Here is an 18,879-nt window from a genome sequence, read left to right on the forward strand (position 1 = left end):
TTCTATATTATGTTTGTATACTGTAGTTCTACTTGATATTTTGCTAATGTCATCTATTTGACAGTCCCCTAGCCGAGCCGGGGTGGTGGTGGTGGGTAATTGAGGGGGGGGGGGTTGTTTGTTTATTCTGCGAGCGCAGAAGTGTGCGCGCGGTGGGCGGGGCGGTGACGCCGCCGCCGCCGCCGCGCGCTCACGTAGAGCCAATGAGGACGCAGCGGCTCCGCACAAAACTGGCTGCTTCTGGTTTGCACGCATAAATACAAAAAAAGTGAGCCGGTGGGAAGGAGGCGAACCACTGGCACAAAAGGCGAGCCTGGGCTCCGCAGCGCGGCGTGAACACGACGAGACACTCGGGTGAGTAACACCACTCCATATATATATATATATATATATATATGTACATATATATATATATATATATATATATATATATATATATATATATATATATGTGTGTGTGTGTATATATATATATTCCTCGACACTTGCCATTAACAGAACCGTCCGTTTTGTTTACCGCATGTACACACGCACACAAATATTTCGGAGTGGAAAACCGATAACACTCTCTTTGTTGTTGTCATTTTTCTTTTACATTATTAGTTATTGAACTGTTTGTTTCACTGTTGTACGCGCGGCCAGTTGCTCTCATTGTTTGCCTGCTTTTCTTTCTTTCTTTCTTTATTTTTAAAACAAAATGCTCTTTGTGTGCTGCTGATGTGAAAACTGTGCACTTGTTGTGTTTGTGTTCGACTGCCACTGTGGCATCGCAGCTTCTACGTGGCACACACACACACCCACGCGCACGCGCGCGCGAGGCAAGTTCCATCCCCTCACTTGTCTGCTCCCCTTTTCTAATAGCCAACAGCGCAAAACCAGGACTAACCTGAGTTCAGATTTTTGTTTCATCCACGACACATGATTAGGGGCACATGCTCCGATGGTCATGCCAGCGAGGTTTTCATTTCACAAGATGTTTATTATTGTGGTTGCAGTTTACACCGGTGTAGAACTGCACTGAATCTTTTAGCTGTTAACTAATTACCCTATTTTGTAGGGATGATACCTGCTGATACTGTACAGTACTCGTAAAAATGCACCGATACTGCATGATACCACTTGAGCAGCCTGACCTTGTGGGTACGGGCCATATTACCCGTTTGGAGATACTTTGAGGTAAAGACAGGTGACAATACTTTTAGCCAACTGCAAATGACGCTCTGCTCGGGCGACGATGGCGAGCACATAGTTTCGAAGCCGCGACGGTTTAATAAAGTATCCGTTCAGTTGTTCGTTCACAGTTTTCAGTTCACAGCTAGTTGTAGTTTTATTTTGTAGGAACACACAGAGGTAACGTGGCATCTGTATTCCGACTTATTTATATCCACCAGACTATGTTGTTCTTCGTCTCGTATTTCGTTTTTGTCTGTTATCTGTGTACTCCTTTCACGTAATGCCCCCAAAAGTTCCGTCTGAAACACCAAATAACTGAAACGCCTCGTGTAACAGGTCAATTTCACTGAAACGGTTGGCAAGACTGTTAGAAAAAAATGCAGGTGGATGTTAAAATTAGACTTTACACCGATTTTATCGGCCTGATCGGTATCTGCCGATAATTAGCATTTTATGCTGATCGACTTTAATGTCATAATTCGCCGATCCGCTCAATGACATAATTGATCAGCTCCGCAAAAGGGATTTACGCCGCGTCGCCATCGTGCACAGTATATTTGAATCCGAAAGCTAGTTTATTTTTAGCCTTGTCGCGTGTCTTTTGACTTAATACTGTAAATATCTGACGGCCAATGAAGTTATTAAAAAACAAAAACAAAAAAAAACATGTCGGCGGTGTCGGACAGACTACAAGACAAATTTGCTCTTTCACGATTGCACTATGTCAGACTACTGCAATAAAATCTTTATCTTGCCAACTCTAATGCGACCGGCTACACTCGTTACCGTGGCGACGACAACAAGAGTGAGCTCGCCGACTTTGTATTATAAGGACAAAATGGGGAAAAACGTGTGTTGGTGGTCACCGGTGCTCAGGACAGTAATATTATTTCTGACTATTGTGCTAATTTCATCTCATGATTGATTTTAATCTTCCTGTTATGTCTCTCTCTTTTTTTTTTTTTTTATATAAATCTCGTGGCGCATTCTCAGTTGGTGTACAGTGATGAAGTGTGCGTGTGTTTGTGAAATTCCATCATCCCTGGGGTAAAAGTGTGGAATGTCTAACCTTTGACCCCAAAACCGCTGAGATTAAGCTGCTTTTTTTTTTTTTTTTTTGGTTCTTGCTTGATGCGTGGAGGGACGTGTTTGTAGTTGTCGAAGTGGGTGCTCCAAAATAATTCCAGATCTGACTGTGGATGCAGCTGGAATTAAATTGGGGAGAGATGGAGGAAAGCAGTTAAATTGCAAGACTGCTCTTTTAAAAAGGCGACTGGCAGATGTATTGTAGATTGCCATTTCTAGGTCAGTGGTAGCCCCCCCTCCTTACGCCACTTCACTCTGAGCTCCCGATTCACCCAAGGCCGACCCACACGTTAATCTGCTGTGATTGTGTAAAGCATGTGGCGGCTGTATTAACCAGCCACGGAATTAAAACTGAGCGAATATTTTCTTCGTCAGCCTTGTTCATTCAAAAACATACAGCAGAATCATTTCCCAAACAGATCAGTGTTGCTTTTCATCACTAAAAGAAATGATCAAGATACAAATGTAAACTGTACCAGGTGAAAAAATCTATTTCCAGGATTTAAAAGACTCCATTTAGTTTGTAGTTGACTATTTTTTTTATTTTTTTTTAATGAACCAGTCTATTATCAGATCTACAGAATGTCAGAAATGTTCATAGTTTCATAACTACAACACCCTAGCAATGTATTTAAAGTTTAGGACTTTGCAATAAGTAACTATCTCGCAGCATCATTGCACTTATTTTAGGGGCAGGCAAGCTACGGCCAGCGGGCCGTAAAATTAGTGGTACGTGCCTGGGCCCTCATTTATCAAAGAGTGCGTAGAACAGGTTCCAAAGAGTGCGTAGGATTGAAATTTAGTATGTGTGTAAATACCAAAAACAAATCTCTATTTATCAAACGTGCGGAGACCTGTCGCACGCACGCCAGTAATAATTGTAAAAAAAAAAATAGTGTTGATAAATCCCACCTGTTCAAAACTGCAACAGTCGAGCATGTTTTGGTCATTTGCACTGAGAAACGCCTCCAAGTGACCATTTATCATAGCAGCAATCCCGTTAAGCATTTTTTTCTCTCAAAAGGCGCTCAATATACACAACAAGCTAAGGGCGTAAATCCGATGCCGCAACTGTGCGCCGGGGCGGGTTTGACTGGTGTTGGTGATTTTTGAAGACCAGCGCAGCCCGGCGGATCCGACAGTGGGCGGAATGCGCCACTGTTTGTGTGTTTACAGTGGACTTAATTCGCTGTCAAGCTAAGCGGCTCTTCTCATTCCCTTTAAATCTGGCACAATGAGTCTCGACGGAGACATCTCTGTGCGGAAGAAGACGATGCATATTGTCAGCGATCCGTGCATGCGTGGAGCATTGTCACTGCTCTCGGCCGGTGTGGCAACAGACAATGTGAGCGGGTACCCTTATTAAATACAGAATCTGCTGGTGATTTAGATATGTCCGCGGTCCTCAGTATCTGTCTGCCTGTGCCCCGATCAACTTGACCAAAATTGCCTGCAGATGCGCTGTTCTAGAAAATAGAGACCGTAATGTTTATTTATTTAATTATTATAATTTTTTATTATTATTTCTATTTCATTTTTTTATTTTTATGTCACATTGGTTTGCCAAGTAATAGGTTTTTGTCTCATGCAGCTGTCCTTTCTCTCATGCTTTCAGCCATGTGCTCTGGAATAATAAGCTTTTTTGTGTGCGTGTGTAATGTCTGCACAGCCGCCGCCAATCTGCCTCAGTAGTTGTAGCATAATCAGCCATATTGTGATGAGAAATTGCTTTTTGTTTGTGTAAGGTCTTGGGCTCGGACTGAAATAGAATTGGACTTTGGGCCGTTTAAGGACTTGTAATAGCATAACAGGAAGTTGTTTGAAAATCAACAAATATAAGAAAAAGAGTTGGGTTGCAACATGAGACGAGCCAAATGGCGGGGTGGCTGTGCTTTATTAGTGGTGTCTTGCATCGATCCATTACAATCGAACTGTGCTTTACATTTTACTGAAATGATTGACTAAAGTCTTGTGAGACACATCTTAATCAATTAAAGACTCAGTCATGGATTGGACTAGAGTCCTAATCAGTTCTTTATCTTGCCAAGATATTTTGGACAATAATATACTTCCAGTCGAGAGGGAACAATTTGGGGAAGGCCATTTTTTTGTTGCCCAGTACACAAAGGAAGGCCAATAAAGGCATGCTTGGATGAGCTCGATGTAGAGGAACTGGAAACCACTTTAAAGATCTTTGAGGTGAGTAGGAAAGCACATCGTTCTTAATTATTGGAACAAAGTCTTACGATAACAGCTACAAAGAGGTGGGCAAACGCCCTTCCCTCTTCCCTTTTCACTTCCTATGATCAACAGGTGTCCCGATACTTCTACTTTCACATCTCCAACCAAATCTAACCCTTCATCAGAGATTGCGCAGATTGGTTCACAAGTTGTTGTGGTTGCGGACTAGATTTACCTCCCGATGCCTTCTGAGTCAGAGTGGCTGCTTCATTTGATTGACCAACTTTCTTTCATCTTTTCCAAACAGCCCAAATTGCAGAGGAGCTTGGACGGCATGCAAAGTTGTGAAATCTCCTCAGACGGCACTGATGATCCTCTTAGTAGCGGCCTGCGCACTACTCGGCAGCCTCGAATAGTCGTGATCGGCGCTGGCTTGGCCGGCCTCGCTGCAGCCAAGGTCCTGCTCAAGAGGGGCTTCACCGATGTCACAGTCCTAGAGGCTTTAGACCGCGTCGGTGGGAGAGTTCAAAGTGTTAAGCACGGTGAGAAAGAAATACAAAATTGGCACCATACTGACAAAAGCAGATCTACAGATCTATCCACTCAATACTGCGGGATAAAATTACCTGGGGTTGTTTTCAATTAGCGACACGATGGACGACTGGTTAGCACGTGCGCCTTACAGTTCAGAGGTCGAGGGCCTGGCATCCTTATGTGGAGTTGACATGTTCTCTCTGTGCCTGCGTGGGTTTCCATGCATGGTAGGTTAATTGAAGACGCTAAATTGTCCGTAGGGGTGAATGGTCGTTTGTCTATTTGTGACCCTGTGATTGGGTGGTGACCTGTTCAGAGTGTTACTCCGCCTCTCGGCCAAAGTCAGCTGGGATAGCTCCAGTACACCTGTGACCATAGTGAGGAAAATGCCTAGATCAGACTACAGGGTTTTAGCCCCAATATCGGCCCGATTAGCAACCGCGGGCGATTTCCCAGATCGGGCCCGACATATTTTGTCGGGAATGACAAAACTTCTTGTAGTGTGACATAATCTACGACCAACAATTTGGCTCTATGATAGCCCTACGACGCTAAAATGAAAAGTGTATGACTGTAATACATGTTGTGTAGTGTTGCCATTGACCGAGATATGTCAAGAATTTATGGCAGTAGTCTGGCATAGTGCAATTGTGAAAGACCAAATTTGTCTTTAGTCTGATCCAGGCATATGAGAACAGAGAATGGATGGGTAGATGGATGTTTTCAACTAGGACACATTGGAAAAGTGTGTGATATCATCTTTTCTTGGCTCTGACAAAAAGCTATTAAGCCCGGTGTACATTGGATGATGCGACAAAGCGAATTATCTGGACAACTGTGTGTTTCCAAAAAAAAAAAATAATAAATACAGTCAGTGACTCAGACACACACATTAGGTGATACACATACTGTACATACTGTATTATGTATTACTGTATAAGTATTGTAAAACACAATACATTTACTGTATATACTTTTTTAGCACGACTTGGCGGCGGCGAGCTGGGTGTCGCTTCATACCAGGATGCATATATTTTTGTTGTAAAACCTCGCATGCATTTTGACATCAGAGACTCTCCACGCTTCGCTTTTCCATCTACAGGTACATATAAAATTTTAGATTTGGTTATTATTGTAAAACACAATACAGTATATTTACTGTATATACATCTTTGGTATGGCTTAGCAGAGGCCGGCCGGATCTCACTTCCTAACTGGATGTATATTTGCGAAAGCGACAGTCGGCCACTCATGAAAACTAGTTGCAATTGGTGCCAATTTAATTCCTGTGCATTGACTTGCAGGGGAAACCGCTTTGGAGCTAGGAGCCACCTGGATCCATGGCGGCAAAGGGAACCCAGTGTACCACCTGGCAGAGGAGAACGGGTTGCTGGAACAAACCACAGATGGCGAAACGAGTGTGGGTCGTATCAGCCTGTACAGCAAGAACGGCGTCGCTCACTACCTGACCAACATTGGCAAAAGGATCCCCAAGGACCTAGTGGAGGAGTTCAGTGACCTCTACAATGAGGTGAGAGGACAGAAGTTACACGTTATTTAAGCACGAATGCCGTCATCACATTTTATCCCGCCGGACATCATTCAGACTGTCTCACGCATATCAGTTGACGTATATGGTTGAACGCACAAGTGGGGAAAGGTGGGAAAACTGCAATTACGTCAACAACAACAACAAAAATCACTAAGGAGGAACACAGTCCTTTCCGTTGTCCTGGTTGGCTAGTTTTCTACCAGAAATGACGGAAAATAGAAATGATAGATTCTTGGGTCAAATTAATTATTTAAAATAAAACACTTAACTTTAATGATGACCTAATGAGAAGGCGATTCAAGTCGTGGATATGTTTCTTTTTTCTTTTTTTTTTCAACTAGAAGGAAAATAAAATATAAAACATAAAAATAGCAAAACACTTCAATTCTTTTCATGTTCTTCTATGGTGCAAACAATAATATGAATACAAAAGCAGCTACCAGAGTAACAATACAGCACGGGCCAATGCCTAAACCTGCGATGTGACGCTTTTGTCTCCCCATTCTGATATGCAGTGCACTCACAAAAACAGAACAATGTACGTTTGTTTTTACCATTACCGACATGCCCATGACTTTTCTACTGCTACACAAACAAACACACACTTTGGCAAAAGCGTCCATGTCACAGCCTCTGTCCTGCTGTGAACATCTGCCCCCAATCTTAAATCTTTGTCCAGGTTGCAGGACAATAGCTAAATGACACTCAAAGCTCTGCAATTAGCAAATAATAGAGCCCTTCTTTGTGCATTGTGAGTGTCGGCTGCATCATGCCTTATTTGGAAAAGCAGTTAGAGCGACACACACTTATCACATACACAAACAGAACCATTGGTTTGTTTCTGTTTTCCCCTGGGCTCCTGGGGATTCCCCACCACCCCAAATATCACACACCAAACCACCAAAACAATTTGTAGGAGATGGGCAGGTTGCTGTCAACATGGGTTGATATTGTTTTGATATAGTCCCAGATTTGGTTTGGCTTAAAGCGCGTTATGGAATCCATTAACATAAAACAACTTGTTGACTAAAATTAAGCGTAAATGTCAGGACACCAGTAGTTCTTCTTCCCCTAACATTCGCTTCCCATTGTAGTCACAGATATTCAGGACATATCGAGCCCTCAAAAAAAAAAAGTCTTGGTAACAGGGGTCAGCTGTCCCTGTAGATACACATGAGGCGTTCCCTGGCTTGCTGTCCCTCCAGCATGTCCTTGTCCTTCCAACAGCCTCCAGCCAATTGGACTTGCCCAAAAACACAGGGCAGTGTCGAGAAGACATCCCAAACAGTGACGATGCAAAATCTACCTTAAATGACTCTTGGGGGACTAAGTGGGATATTTTGACTGCATCTTTCTTTCCACATCCTTGTTGTTTTGGTCTCTAATTGCTGTACAACTCAACTGAAAAAGTAGGGGACGTAAAAATAAACTATGATGATGTGGTTGCACTGGTGGAAATTCAGCTACTGTGGGTTGAAGACAAAGGCGAAGGAGAGGTGGAAAGCAGGTTCTTTGGCAGAAAGAGAAGAGGAAAGCACAGAGCCTCGAACTGAATATGGGGACTTTGAATGTTAGAACTAGGCTTTACACGATCAGGATTTTTGGGGCCGATCACCGATTAGTGAGTTTAAAAAAACGATAACCGAGCACCGATCCGATCACAAGATGGAGGAACGTGTCTATTTAAATGACCTGTTTAGTTACTGTATATACTTGTGTACTTAATTGCTAAAAACATTATATTTACAATAAATAATGTATCTTTGTTCCTCTATTTATGCCAGTGAGGCATAGTGACAGACATAACAAATGAATGGCCTTCTATTAGATGGTAGGAAGTACATACAGTAATTAATGTATCCACTTTTTGTGACATTTTTGTTTGTTGGTGTGCCGTGAGATTTTTCAATTGTAAAATATGTTCCTTGGCTCCATAAAGGTTGGAAATCACTGCAATAGTCAGATCGTGTATTCTAATCAGTCAGGTCAAACCAACATTACAACGTGACAGAAATAATGGGTGCTAAATTACTGTAATTAAATTACTTTATTTTTAATTAAATGACTTCCCCCCCACACCGAAACTTTAGAGCATGATTCGACAGAACGGTGGCATGTTTACGTCCAACCGTTCGTGCTAGCAGTAGCTTGCTAGGCTACACAACATTTTATTGCCTGCTTGCGAGCCGTATCGTATTAAAAGTACGTGAACATACCTCAAGCAAGCCTTAAACGAACGTCCTCTACTGTCCTGAGCACCGGTGACCACCAACACCCGTTTTTCCCCATTTTTGTCCTTATAATACCGTCAGCTCGCTCCACTCTTGTTGTCGTCGCCACGGTGACAACTGTATCCGGTCGCATTTGAGTTGACAAGATAAAGCCCAATGATCGTAAAAAACGGGATGCGGAATACAAGATTTCATTGCAGTAGTAGTGCAATCGTGAAAGAGCCAATTGGTCTTGTAGTCTGATCCGGGCATTACGTGTTGCCTGTCTCCGACGTTTTGTCTGTCCCACACCCCGAGTTAAAACAATTTTTTTTTTTTAATAACTTCTTTGGCAGTCAGATATTTACAGTACTACGTCAAAAGACACGCGACAAGGCTAAAAATAAACTAGCTTTTGAATTCAAATATACTGTGCACGTGGCGACGCGGAGTAAATGTCTTTTGGGAAGCCGATCAATGACTTTATTGATCCCAACGGTAGGATGTGACGTAGAGGTAAAAGAGTAATTCTGGAAGGAGCTAGACTGAGTAGTTCTGAGCATCCCAGACAGGGAGAGAGTCGTGATTGGTGCAGATTGTAATGGATATATTGGTGAAAGAAACAGGGGTGAGGGAGAAGTGATGAGTAAGTTTGGCATCCAAGAAAGAAACTTAGAGGGACAGATGGTGGGAGGCTTTGCAAAAAAGATGCAAATGGCTGTAGTGAACACTTTCTTCCGTTAGAGGCAGGAACATAGGGTGACCTACAAGAGCGGAGGGAGAAGCACGCAGGTGGATTACATTTTGTGCAGACGATGTAATCTGAAGGAGGTTACCAGCTGTAAGGTAGTGGTAGGGGAGAGTGTGGCTAGACAGCATAGGATGGTGGTGTGTAAGATGACTCTGGTGGTTGGGGGGAAGATTAAGAAGACAAAGGCAGAGCAGAGAACCATGTGGTGGAAGCTGAGACAGGACGAGGGTTGTGCAGGTTTTCGGGAAGAGGTGAGACAGGCTCTCGGTGGACAGGAGGCGCTTCCAGAAGACTGGACCAATACAGCCAAGCTGATCTGTGAGACGGGCAGGAGAGTAGTTCTGGTAGGAAAGTGAGAGAATGAGACTTGGTGGTGGAACATCAAAGTACAGGAAATCATACAAGGAAAGACGATAGGTTAGAAGAAGTGGGACACTGAAAGGACCGAGCAGAGGAGAAAGGAATACATGGAGATGCGACATAGGGCGAAGGTAGTGGTGGCAAAGGCCAAACAAGAGGCATATGATAGCATGTATGGCAGGTTGTAGACTAAAGAAGGAGAAAAGCATCTATACAGGTTGGCCAGACAGAGTGATAGTAATGGGAAGGATGTGCAGCAGGTTAAGGTGATTAAGGATAGAGATGGAAATGTGTTGACTGGTGCCAGTAGTGTGCTGGATAGATGGAAAGAATACTTTCAGGAGTTGATGAATGAGGAAAATGAGAGAGAAGGGAGAGTAGAAGAGGCAAGTGTGGTGGACCAGGAAGTGCCAGTGATTAGTAAGGGGGATGTTAGAAAGGCATTAAAGAGGATGACAAATGGAAAGGCAGTTGGTTCAGATGACATGATGACTGTGGAGGTATGGAAGCATCTAGGAGAGGTGGCTGTGGAGTTTTTGACCAGCTTGTTCATCAGAATTCAAGCAGGTGGGAAGATGCCTGAGGAATGGAGGAAAAGTGTGATGGTGCCGATTTTTAAGAACAAGGGTGCTGTGCGGAGCTGTGGGAACTATAGAGGAATAAAGTTGATGAGCCACACAGTGAAGTTGTGGGAAAGAGTAGTGGAGGCTAGACTCAGGACAGAAGTGAGTATTTGCGAGCAACAGTATGGTTTCATGCCTAGAAAAAGTACCACAGATGAATTATTTGCCTTGAGGGTGTTGATGAAGTACAGAGAAGATCAGTAGGAGCTACATTGTGTCTTTGTAGATCTAGACAATGCCTATGACAGAGTACCCAGAGAGGAACTGTGGTACTGCATGTGGAATCCTGAAGTGGCAGAGAAGTATGTTAGAATAATACAGGACATGTATGAGGGCAGCAAAACAGCGGTGAGGTGTGCTGTAGGTGCGACAGAAGAATTTAAAGTGGAGGTGGGACTGCATCAAGGATCAGCCCTGATGCCCTTCCTGTTTGCAGTGGTCATGGATAGGCTGACAGATGAGGTTAGACTGGAATCCCCCGTGGATCATGATGTTTGGATATGACATTGTGATCTGCAGTGAAAGCAGGGGGCAGGTGGAGGAGCAGTTAGAAAGATGGAGGCATGCACTGGAAAGCAGAGGAATGAAGATTAGTTGAAGTAAGACAGAATATACAGTGGGTACGGAAAGTATTCAGACCCCCTTAAATTTTTCACTTTTTTTATATTGCAGCCATTTGCTAAAATCAATTAAGTTAAATTTTTTCCCACATTAATGTACACACAGCACGCCATATTGACAGAAAAAACAGAATTGTTGAAATTTTTGCTGCTTTATTAAAAAAGGAAAACTGAAATATCTCACAGCCATAAGTATTCAGACCCTTTGATCAGTATTTAGTAGTTTTTCAAACCTGGATTTGGGGATCATCTGCCATTCCTCCTTCCAGATCCTCTCCAGTTCTGTCAGGTTGGATGGTGAATGTTGGCGGGCAGCCATTTTCAGGTCTTTCCAGAGATGCTCAATTGGGTTTAAGTCAGGCAGGGCTTTGGCTGGGCCATTAAAAAACAGTCACGGAGTTGTTCTGAAGTCACTCCTTCGGTATTTTAGCTATGTGCTTAGGGTCATTGTCTTTTTTGAAGGTGAACCTTCGGCCCAGTCTGAGGTTTTGAGCACTCTGGAGAAGGTTTTCGTCCAGGATATCCCTGTACTTGGCCGCATTCATCTTTCCTTCGATTGCAACCAGTCGTCCTGTCCCTGCAGCTGAAAAACACACCCACAGCATGATGCTGCCACCACCGTGCTTCATTGTTGGGACTGTATTGGACAGGTGATGAGCAGTACCTGGTTTTCTCCACACATGCCACTTAGAATGAAGGCCAACAATTTCTATCTTGGTCTCATCAGACCAGAGAATCTTATTCCTCACCATCTTGGAGTCCTTCAGGTGTTTTTTTTAGCAACCTCCATGCGGGCTTTCATGTGTCTTGCACTGAGGAGACGCTTCCGTCGGGCCACTCTGCCATAAAGCCCCGACTCGTGGAGGGCTGCAGTGATGGTTGACTTTCTAGAACTTTCTCCCATCTCCTGACTGCATCTCTGGAGTGCAGCCACAGTGATCTTTGGGTTCTTCTTTACCTCTCTCACCAAGGCTCTTCTCCCCCAGTTGCTCAGTTTGGCCGGACGGATGAAGGGCAAAGTTTATAAGACAGTATATGAGGCCAGCCATGATTTACGGATTAGAGACAGTGGCACTGAAAAGACAACAGGAAGCAGAGCTGGAGGTGGCCGAAATAAAGATGCTGAGGTTCTCTCTAGGAGTGAGCAGGTTGGATCAAATTAGAAATGAGCTCATCAGAGGGACGCCCAAGGTTAGATATTGTGGAGATAAAGTCAGAGAGAGCAGACTTCGATGGTTTGGAGACGTCCAGAGGAGAGAGCGTGAGTATATTTGTAGAAGGATGGAGCTGCCAGGCAAGAGAGCGAGAGGAAGACCAAAGAGAAGGTTGATAGATGTCATGAGAGAAGACATGAGGACAGTTGCTGTTAGAGAGGAGGATGCAGGAAAAGGATGGCACGCTGTGGTGACCCCTAACGGGACAAGTTGAAAGGAAAAGAAGATAATGTGGTTACACAAGTGTGCATACCCTCTTATAACTGGAGTTAACCATTCATTCATTCATTCATCTTCAGTTCCGCTTATCCTCAGGAGGGTCGCGGCCGTGCTGGAGCCTATCCCAGCTATCTTCGGGCGAAAGGCGGTGTACACCCTGAATTGGTCGCCAGCCAATCGCAGGGCACATAGAAACAAACAACCATTCGCACTCACAGTCACACCTACGGGCAATTTAGAGTCTTTAATTAATGCATGTTTTTGGGATGTGGGAGGAAACCGGAGTGCCCGGAGAAAACCCACGCAGGCACGGGGAGAACATGCAAACTCCACACAGGCGGGGCCGGGGATTTGAACCCCGGTCCCCAGATTTATGAGGCAGATGTGCTCACCAGTCGTCCACCGTGCCGCTTGGAGTTAACCAATCACATTCAAACTCATGATGAATGAGATTTAGCAGACACCTGCCACCATTTTAAAGTGCCTCTGATTAACCCCAAATAAAGTTCAACTGTTCTAGTAAACCTTTCCTGAAATGTTTTCTTTTTAACCTTCAGGCCTTTGCTAGAAACCAAACATGTCTGGAAAAGCCTACTAGAACAGCTGATCTTGATTTGGGTTTACTCCGAGGCACTTCAATTCATGGCAGGGGTGTGCTGACCCCATTTATCAATGAGTTTGAACATGATTGGTTAATTCCGAAGCCAGCCATAGCCGCAGTTAGAGGGTCTCCACACTTGTGCAACCCCTTATTCTTCAGTTCTTTATTTGTACTTTCCCTCTCCAAGAGATGTCATTGTCTTTTAGTTGCACAGGTTATAGGTCACATTAATGGTAAAAAAAGCTTTGAAAAGCTTTATCCTGGTCTCATTTTTGATGTTACAAAAACAAAATTGGCATTTGAATAGAGGTGTGAAGACTTTGTTTCGCCTATGTAGTTGTGAATGTGAGCGTTTACTTGTATGTGCCCTGTAAATGACTGGTGACCAGTCTAGTGCGTACCCCGCTTCTCCAAAGTCTGCTCGGAGCGACTCTAGTTGACTCGTGGAGGCTTGGGCGGAATGCTTTGGTCCGGTGTATTCAAGTTCACTGCTGTGGTTGTCCTCCTCCTTTGACCTCTGTAGTCTGCACATACCTCTTCCTCTTTTCACAGACTTGATTACGCTCTGTCTCGTTTGCTTTTTTTCCCCCCTTCCTTTAGGTGTACGAGCTGACTCAGGAGTTCTTCCAGCATGGGAAGCCCGTTTGCGCCGAAAGCCAGAACAGCGTTGGCGTCTTTACACGAGATGTGGTGCGCAAGCGGATCACGATGGATCCTGATGATTCCGAGGGCGCCAAGAAGCTCAAATTGTCCATGCTTCAACAGTACCTCAAGGTGTGTGTATGCGTTTGTAAAGCATGTAAATGCGCCATCCTTGTCTCCGTTCCCGCCTGCAGTCTTCCACGCTGAAGAACAAGCCACAGCTGCTCCACACTAATTTAAAATCTATTTTGAATACCTATACAGAAATTGGCTGGAGACCGCAAACATTGCCATTTCTTCACACCTCAACAATTGACATTAATGAGCTTTTATCACACACACAAAAAAAGAGTAAGATGATGTTTGTCATTTAATTCTCTGACACAATCATTTCTTGCACAGTTTATTTATTTTTATTTTTTAAATAATTTCCTTCTATGCACTAGAGTAGCGATTTTCCTCATTGAGGGTAAATGCTTAAGTCTCAAATCCTTCTGTTTCATAGTGAGGCATGTGGTTTCCATTTTGATTCCTCACTTACATTATGTTAGCAAATGTGGTTCCCAAGTTTCTCCTTCCTTGTCAAACTGTAGACCCTTTAACGTTCTAGCAAGTTTCACCATACAAATAGTTTTTGCTTCTTTAAAATTAGTTGTAAGTATAAAACTATTTTTGGTGAATGTTTATGAGCGGAGGACGCGACGCAATATATTTCAGTCTCACAAACGTGCCACTAATAAAAGAAATATTGTAAAATGTCTTTCCTTAGGTAGAGAGTTGTGAAAGCAGCTCACCCAACATGGATGAGGTGTCTCTGAGTGAGTTTGGCGAGTGGACTGAGATCCCTGGTGCACATTATGTCATTCCCGCAGGCTTCAATAAGATCGTGGCGCTCCTGGCCAGGCACATCCCCCCTCACACCATCTGCCTTAACAAACCAGTCCGCTGCATCCACTGGAACTACTCGGTCGATCGGCACTACGAGTCGATCGGCAGGAGCGACGACGCAAACCGGGACAACAACCACAATCGAAACAACAGCGGGCGCCAGGATCCCCTCAACGCGCGCCGCCCCATTTGCGTGGAGTGCGAAGACGAGGAGTGGATCATGGCCGACCACGTGATCGTGACGGTCTCCTTAGGTTTGTTGAAGCACAACCACGAGGGCATGTTCTCACCTTCTCTCCCCGAGGACAAGGTGCTTGCCATTGAGAAGCTGGGCATCAGCACCACAGATAAGATTTTCTTAGAGTACGCCGAGCCATTCTGGAGCCCCGAGTGTAACAGCATTCAGTTTGTGTGGGAAGACGAGGCTCAGCTTGAACAGCCGACCTACCCCGAGGAGCTGTGGTACAAGAAGATCTGCAGCTTCGACGTGCTCTACCCGCCGGAGCGCTACGGCTACATGCTGAGTGGCTGGGTATGCGGCGAGGAGGCCCTCTACATGGAGCGCTGCGATGACGAAACTGTAGCGGAGACGTGCACAGAGCTGCTTAGGCTCTTTACAGGTCAGAACACCCACAAACATGATGCATTATGCATTGCATTGTAAATTGTATTTTGTTTTTTACTACAAACATGCAATTTATTCTCATTTATGAGGGCTAGACTTGTATCCTTAAACTGAATATGTTGGTACTGAGTGGAGGGTATAAACTGTAAAGAATTTGAGACAACAAAATCAGCTAAACGGTTAGCAATCTCGATTAGCATTAACACGCTAGCGGTTACCATTTTTGGTTTAAAAAAAAAAAACGCTCATACATCATGTTATATGTACATTACACATCTAATTGTGTCTTAAAAATCACTTACTTCAGTGGCCCAACACTGCGTCCGCCTGGAGTAAGTGTGCATGTGAAACATTGGTTTCGGCGGTGCAGACATGTTTCCGGAAGGAATTTTTCTTTTCCTTTTTTTCGGGGAGATGGGGGCCCCGAGGCAGAACTTCTGTGTCGACCTATTTTTGAAGTCGACTTAGCCGAGTTATTGGATTTTATTCTTATTTTTTTTTCTTTTTTTATCTCACCCGTCTCTTCCCATCCTTAATTGTAAGCCAACATGTAGTCCCCATCGCGTAAGTCCCCATTTCCAAATAGACTGGGTTGGTTCAGTTCGTACACCTTGTAGTGCACTGACCACTTTAAAGCACACTTTTGTTCGAGGTACTAGTCGCAGTAGCTAAACACACTACTGACCATTAATCGTTCTGTAGAAAATATCCAAAAAGATGTCATTTAAAAAACAGGCTTGATTACATCCAAGACAGGAATTTATGCTATTTGTGCTGTTTATTTTTTAATGTCAACACACAGCACTGTACCGTGCTGCATTTGTTGTTGTGTGATTAATTGCCAAATTACACGCATCACGAATCTTGCCGCTGTCACGCTATTGACGTTGTTGACGGAGCCTTCGCCCCTCCATCCGACTTACACGTCCTGCGAATACGCTGAACTGGCTCGCTTGCTGGAAACAAGACATGGCTTGTGTCTGATTCTGACGGTATGATAACTGCGAGCAAAAATATTGTGGTTTCATGGTATTGCAATTACAACTCTAAATTTCATTATTTTGAAATGTTTGGGTAAATAACAACAGCTATTTCTATTGCACACACTCCGTAAGTGCATTAGTAAACGTTAAAAGACAATAAACAATTGAGTTAGAATTTTTCTAAATACAATCAAACTGTAATACAACAATAAAAGGGCTTGTTTCTCAAAAAACGAGTCGCCACTTCTCTGCGCTCCGCTTTGGGAAGTCACGTCAGAGCGGGAACGAATGACGTCAGCCATGCAAATATTTTTTTAATCGATATTATCAAGTACAATCGTATTAATGGGAAACAATATCCACCCCAAAATCACTGTAAAGTTGACGTATCAAAACAGTACATCTCCAGAATCTACAGTATCTTCAGCTGTATACTGATTACGGAATGTCAGTATGAGCTGAGGAAGCTGGCTCACAGTTTGGAGGTTCTGGGTTTGATTCTTGGCTCTGGCCTCCTATTTGGAGTGTGCATATTTTTCCTGCGCTTTTCTCCGTGAACTCAGGCTTTCTCCCGCTTTCCAAAAACGTGCATGTTGGTAACAACGTTCAGTGAAGGTTCTTAAATTGTCCATAGATGAGAATGTGTGTGTGATTGGTTGTAATATCATCTTTCAAATTTCTGGTGAACTGAGCTGCTAATTCCGCGCAGCGTGAAAACTCAAAAGTCTGTCAGGGTCTATCAGCTTAGTGACTCACAGTAGCGCAGCATCAGGAGTGACGAGGTAAGCTAAGCAATAATATTACGAATACATGAGCGTTGACTTTATGACTCATTAAACGGTCGTCCAGTCAGCCGTGTGTGTCAGCACCTCAACAAGTACAACAAGATCCAGACTTGACTTTTCTTGAGTTGTGATACATTCACGCCAGTGTGTGTATTGACACAAACACGCACACGTTTGAGAGAGTATGGATAATGGAAATAGTAATACAGTCGTCAAACTGTCAGGAAACCTTGAACTGCCCTGGCAATGTTTTAAGTAACATGATTAATATTCCTAACTGTCATACCCCAGTTAAAAAAACAACAATTTGTTGCATAATAAAACTATGTAAAAACAACTGCCTCATAATTTCAGCACTTGACGATTTGCAACAATGGTGTAGTTAAAAGGGAGGCTTGCTTGTGTGTTTTTAACAAACTTGGCAAATAAAGATGATTCTGATTCTGATGTGGTGATGAACAATGATGTGTAGTGGGGAATTACTGCTTGTGCCTGGGAGGTGAGTATCCTCACATTAAGACTAAATATAGTTCACTTTGCAGTGTACATTTTACTGTATTATTGATATTGACCTGTAGCCATTGTACTTAGCAGCAAGGACAGAGACGTGCGTACAGTTAACCCTCACTATTAATTGACCCTCCCCCAAAAGGCAAAAGGCACCATGACAAACGTTATCGCGACTCGTGCCAGGATGTGCTCAGAAATGGAGAACGTCTGTGGTTTCGACTCTGTAAGCAGTCGCGGCAATAGGTTACTGTTGGTTGGGAGTCAAAGCGCTTCCTGTCATGAGCCAAGCGGGAGTCATATGCAGACGTTCAAATGCACACACATACTCCTCAGTCAGGCCAGCTGGGTTTAATGCCATCAAAGGCGCTTTAATTCCACACACATACTCACCAGTGTCTTGTCGCCTGCAGAAGGTCACCAGTCGACGAATTAACCGATTGGGAGTTGCGGTGACACGCTTTGACTTACATCTTCAGTGAGATCCTGTAAAAGTGCAAGGAGGACGGTAGCGATTTTTACAAGGAGAATTAAGCTGAGGATGAAAACGTAAATGAATTTTGAGGAGCTCACTCGCAAGCTCTCTAGGTGGTGCAACTCAAAACAAGCTAATAGAAAGGGGAGACAAGACGAGGTCACATCATTCAACGGTGCAAGATTCCAGCAAATTCTGGAAGATTGTGAGCATCTAAACTTAAGTTGTTTTAAATGTCTAACCTTAACCAAAGTCCCACTCAGGTGCTGTGTGAACTTATTTTTCCGCTGTCTGTGGATGAGCGAGGTTGTCATAGGACTGCTGGGCTTCTCGGTAGGACTAGTTTCATTGCTGCTTATTAAGTTATTGAATTTTGTGAGAGTAATAGGCAATTGGGCCAGAAAGTGGAACTCAATAGGTGATACCATGCTCCGTGGCCTGATCTAAGTAGGCCTTTGTGATGCTACAACACTGATTTGAATTGTGCCAGCCAACACTGGTCCTATGACTTTTTCGGTTGGCCTTTTGAACCGACGTGTTTGCACCGCAGATGGGCAAAAACCTCGCTGCTTGAGGGAGCCTTCATGCTTCTCCCAGGCATAACAATCGCCATCTTTGTTGCCCATTTCAAAGAAATTCAAGTTGTGCATCTGTAATTTAGTTTTATCATACATCGTGCTTGCTTTTTGTCTCGGGGCGCACAAGAACGCACTGAATGTCCTGAGAGTTTGTCACTGCATTCCTGTTCATCCTTAGCTTTTTTTTTAGCTTGAGTCTATCCTGATCTGTATTTCTTGGGATGAACAATACCACATTTTTTTCCAGACTAAGTACAACAGTGTTTACATTT

The 18,879-nt window shown here is 43.7% G+C and overlaps 1 protein-coding gene across 2 annotated transcripts in view; it reads left to right on the forward strand.

Annotated features, from left to right (window-relative positions):
• The first annotated feature begins 213 nt into the window (after positions 1 to 213).
• Positions 214 to 18,879, forward strand: part of smox (spermine oxidase) — a 21,583-nt gene continuing 2,917 nt past the window's right edge. Inside the window, exons 1-6 of one of the 2 annotated variants that reach the window (XM_061771767.1) lie at positions 214 to 354; positions 4,748 to 4,982; positions 5,957 to 6,076; positions 6,279 to 6,505; positions 13,725 to 13,898; positions 14,536 to 15,274. In XM_061771767.1, coding sequence (XP_061627751.1) covers positions 4,775 to 4,982; positions 5,957 to 6,076; positions 6,279 to 6,505; positions 13,725 to 13,898; positions 14,536 to 15,274 — 1,468 coding nt within the window. In that variant the 5' untranslated portion in view covers positions 214 to 354; positions 4,748 to 4,774. The remainder of the gene's footprint in view (positions 355 to 4,747; positions 4,983 to 5,956; positions 6,077 to 6,278; positions 6,506 to 13,724; positions 13,899 to 14,535; positions 15,275 to 18,879) is intronic. The other variant, XM_061771769.1, reaches the window with a different exon arrangement.

This window comes from Phyllopteryx taeniolatus, chromosome 4 (assembly GCF_024500385.1).
Source record: "Phyllopteryx taeniolatus isolate TA_2022b chromosome 4, UOR_Ptae_1.2, whole genome shotgun sequence".
NCBI classification, from domain to species: Eukaryota; Metazoa; Chordata; class Actinopteri; order Syngnathiformes; family Syngnathidae; genus Phyllopteryx; species Phyllopteryx taeniolatus.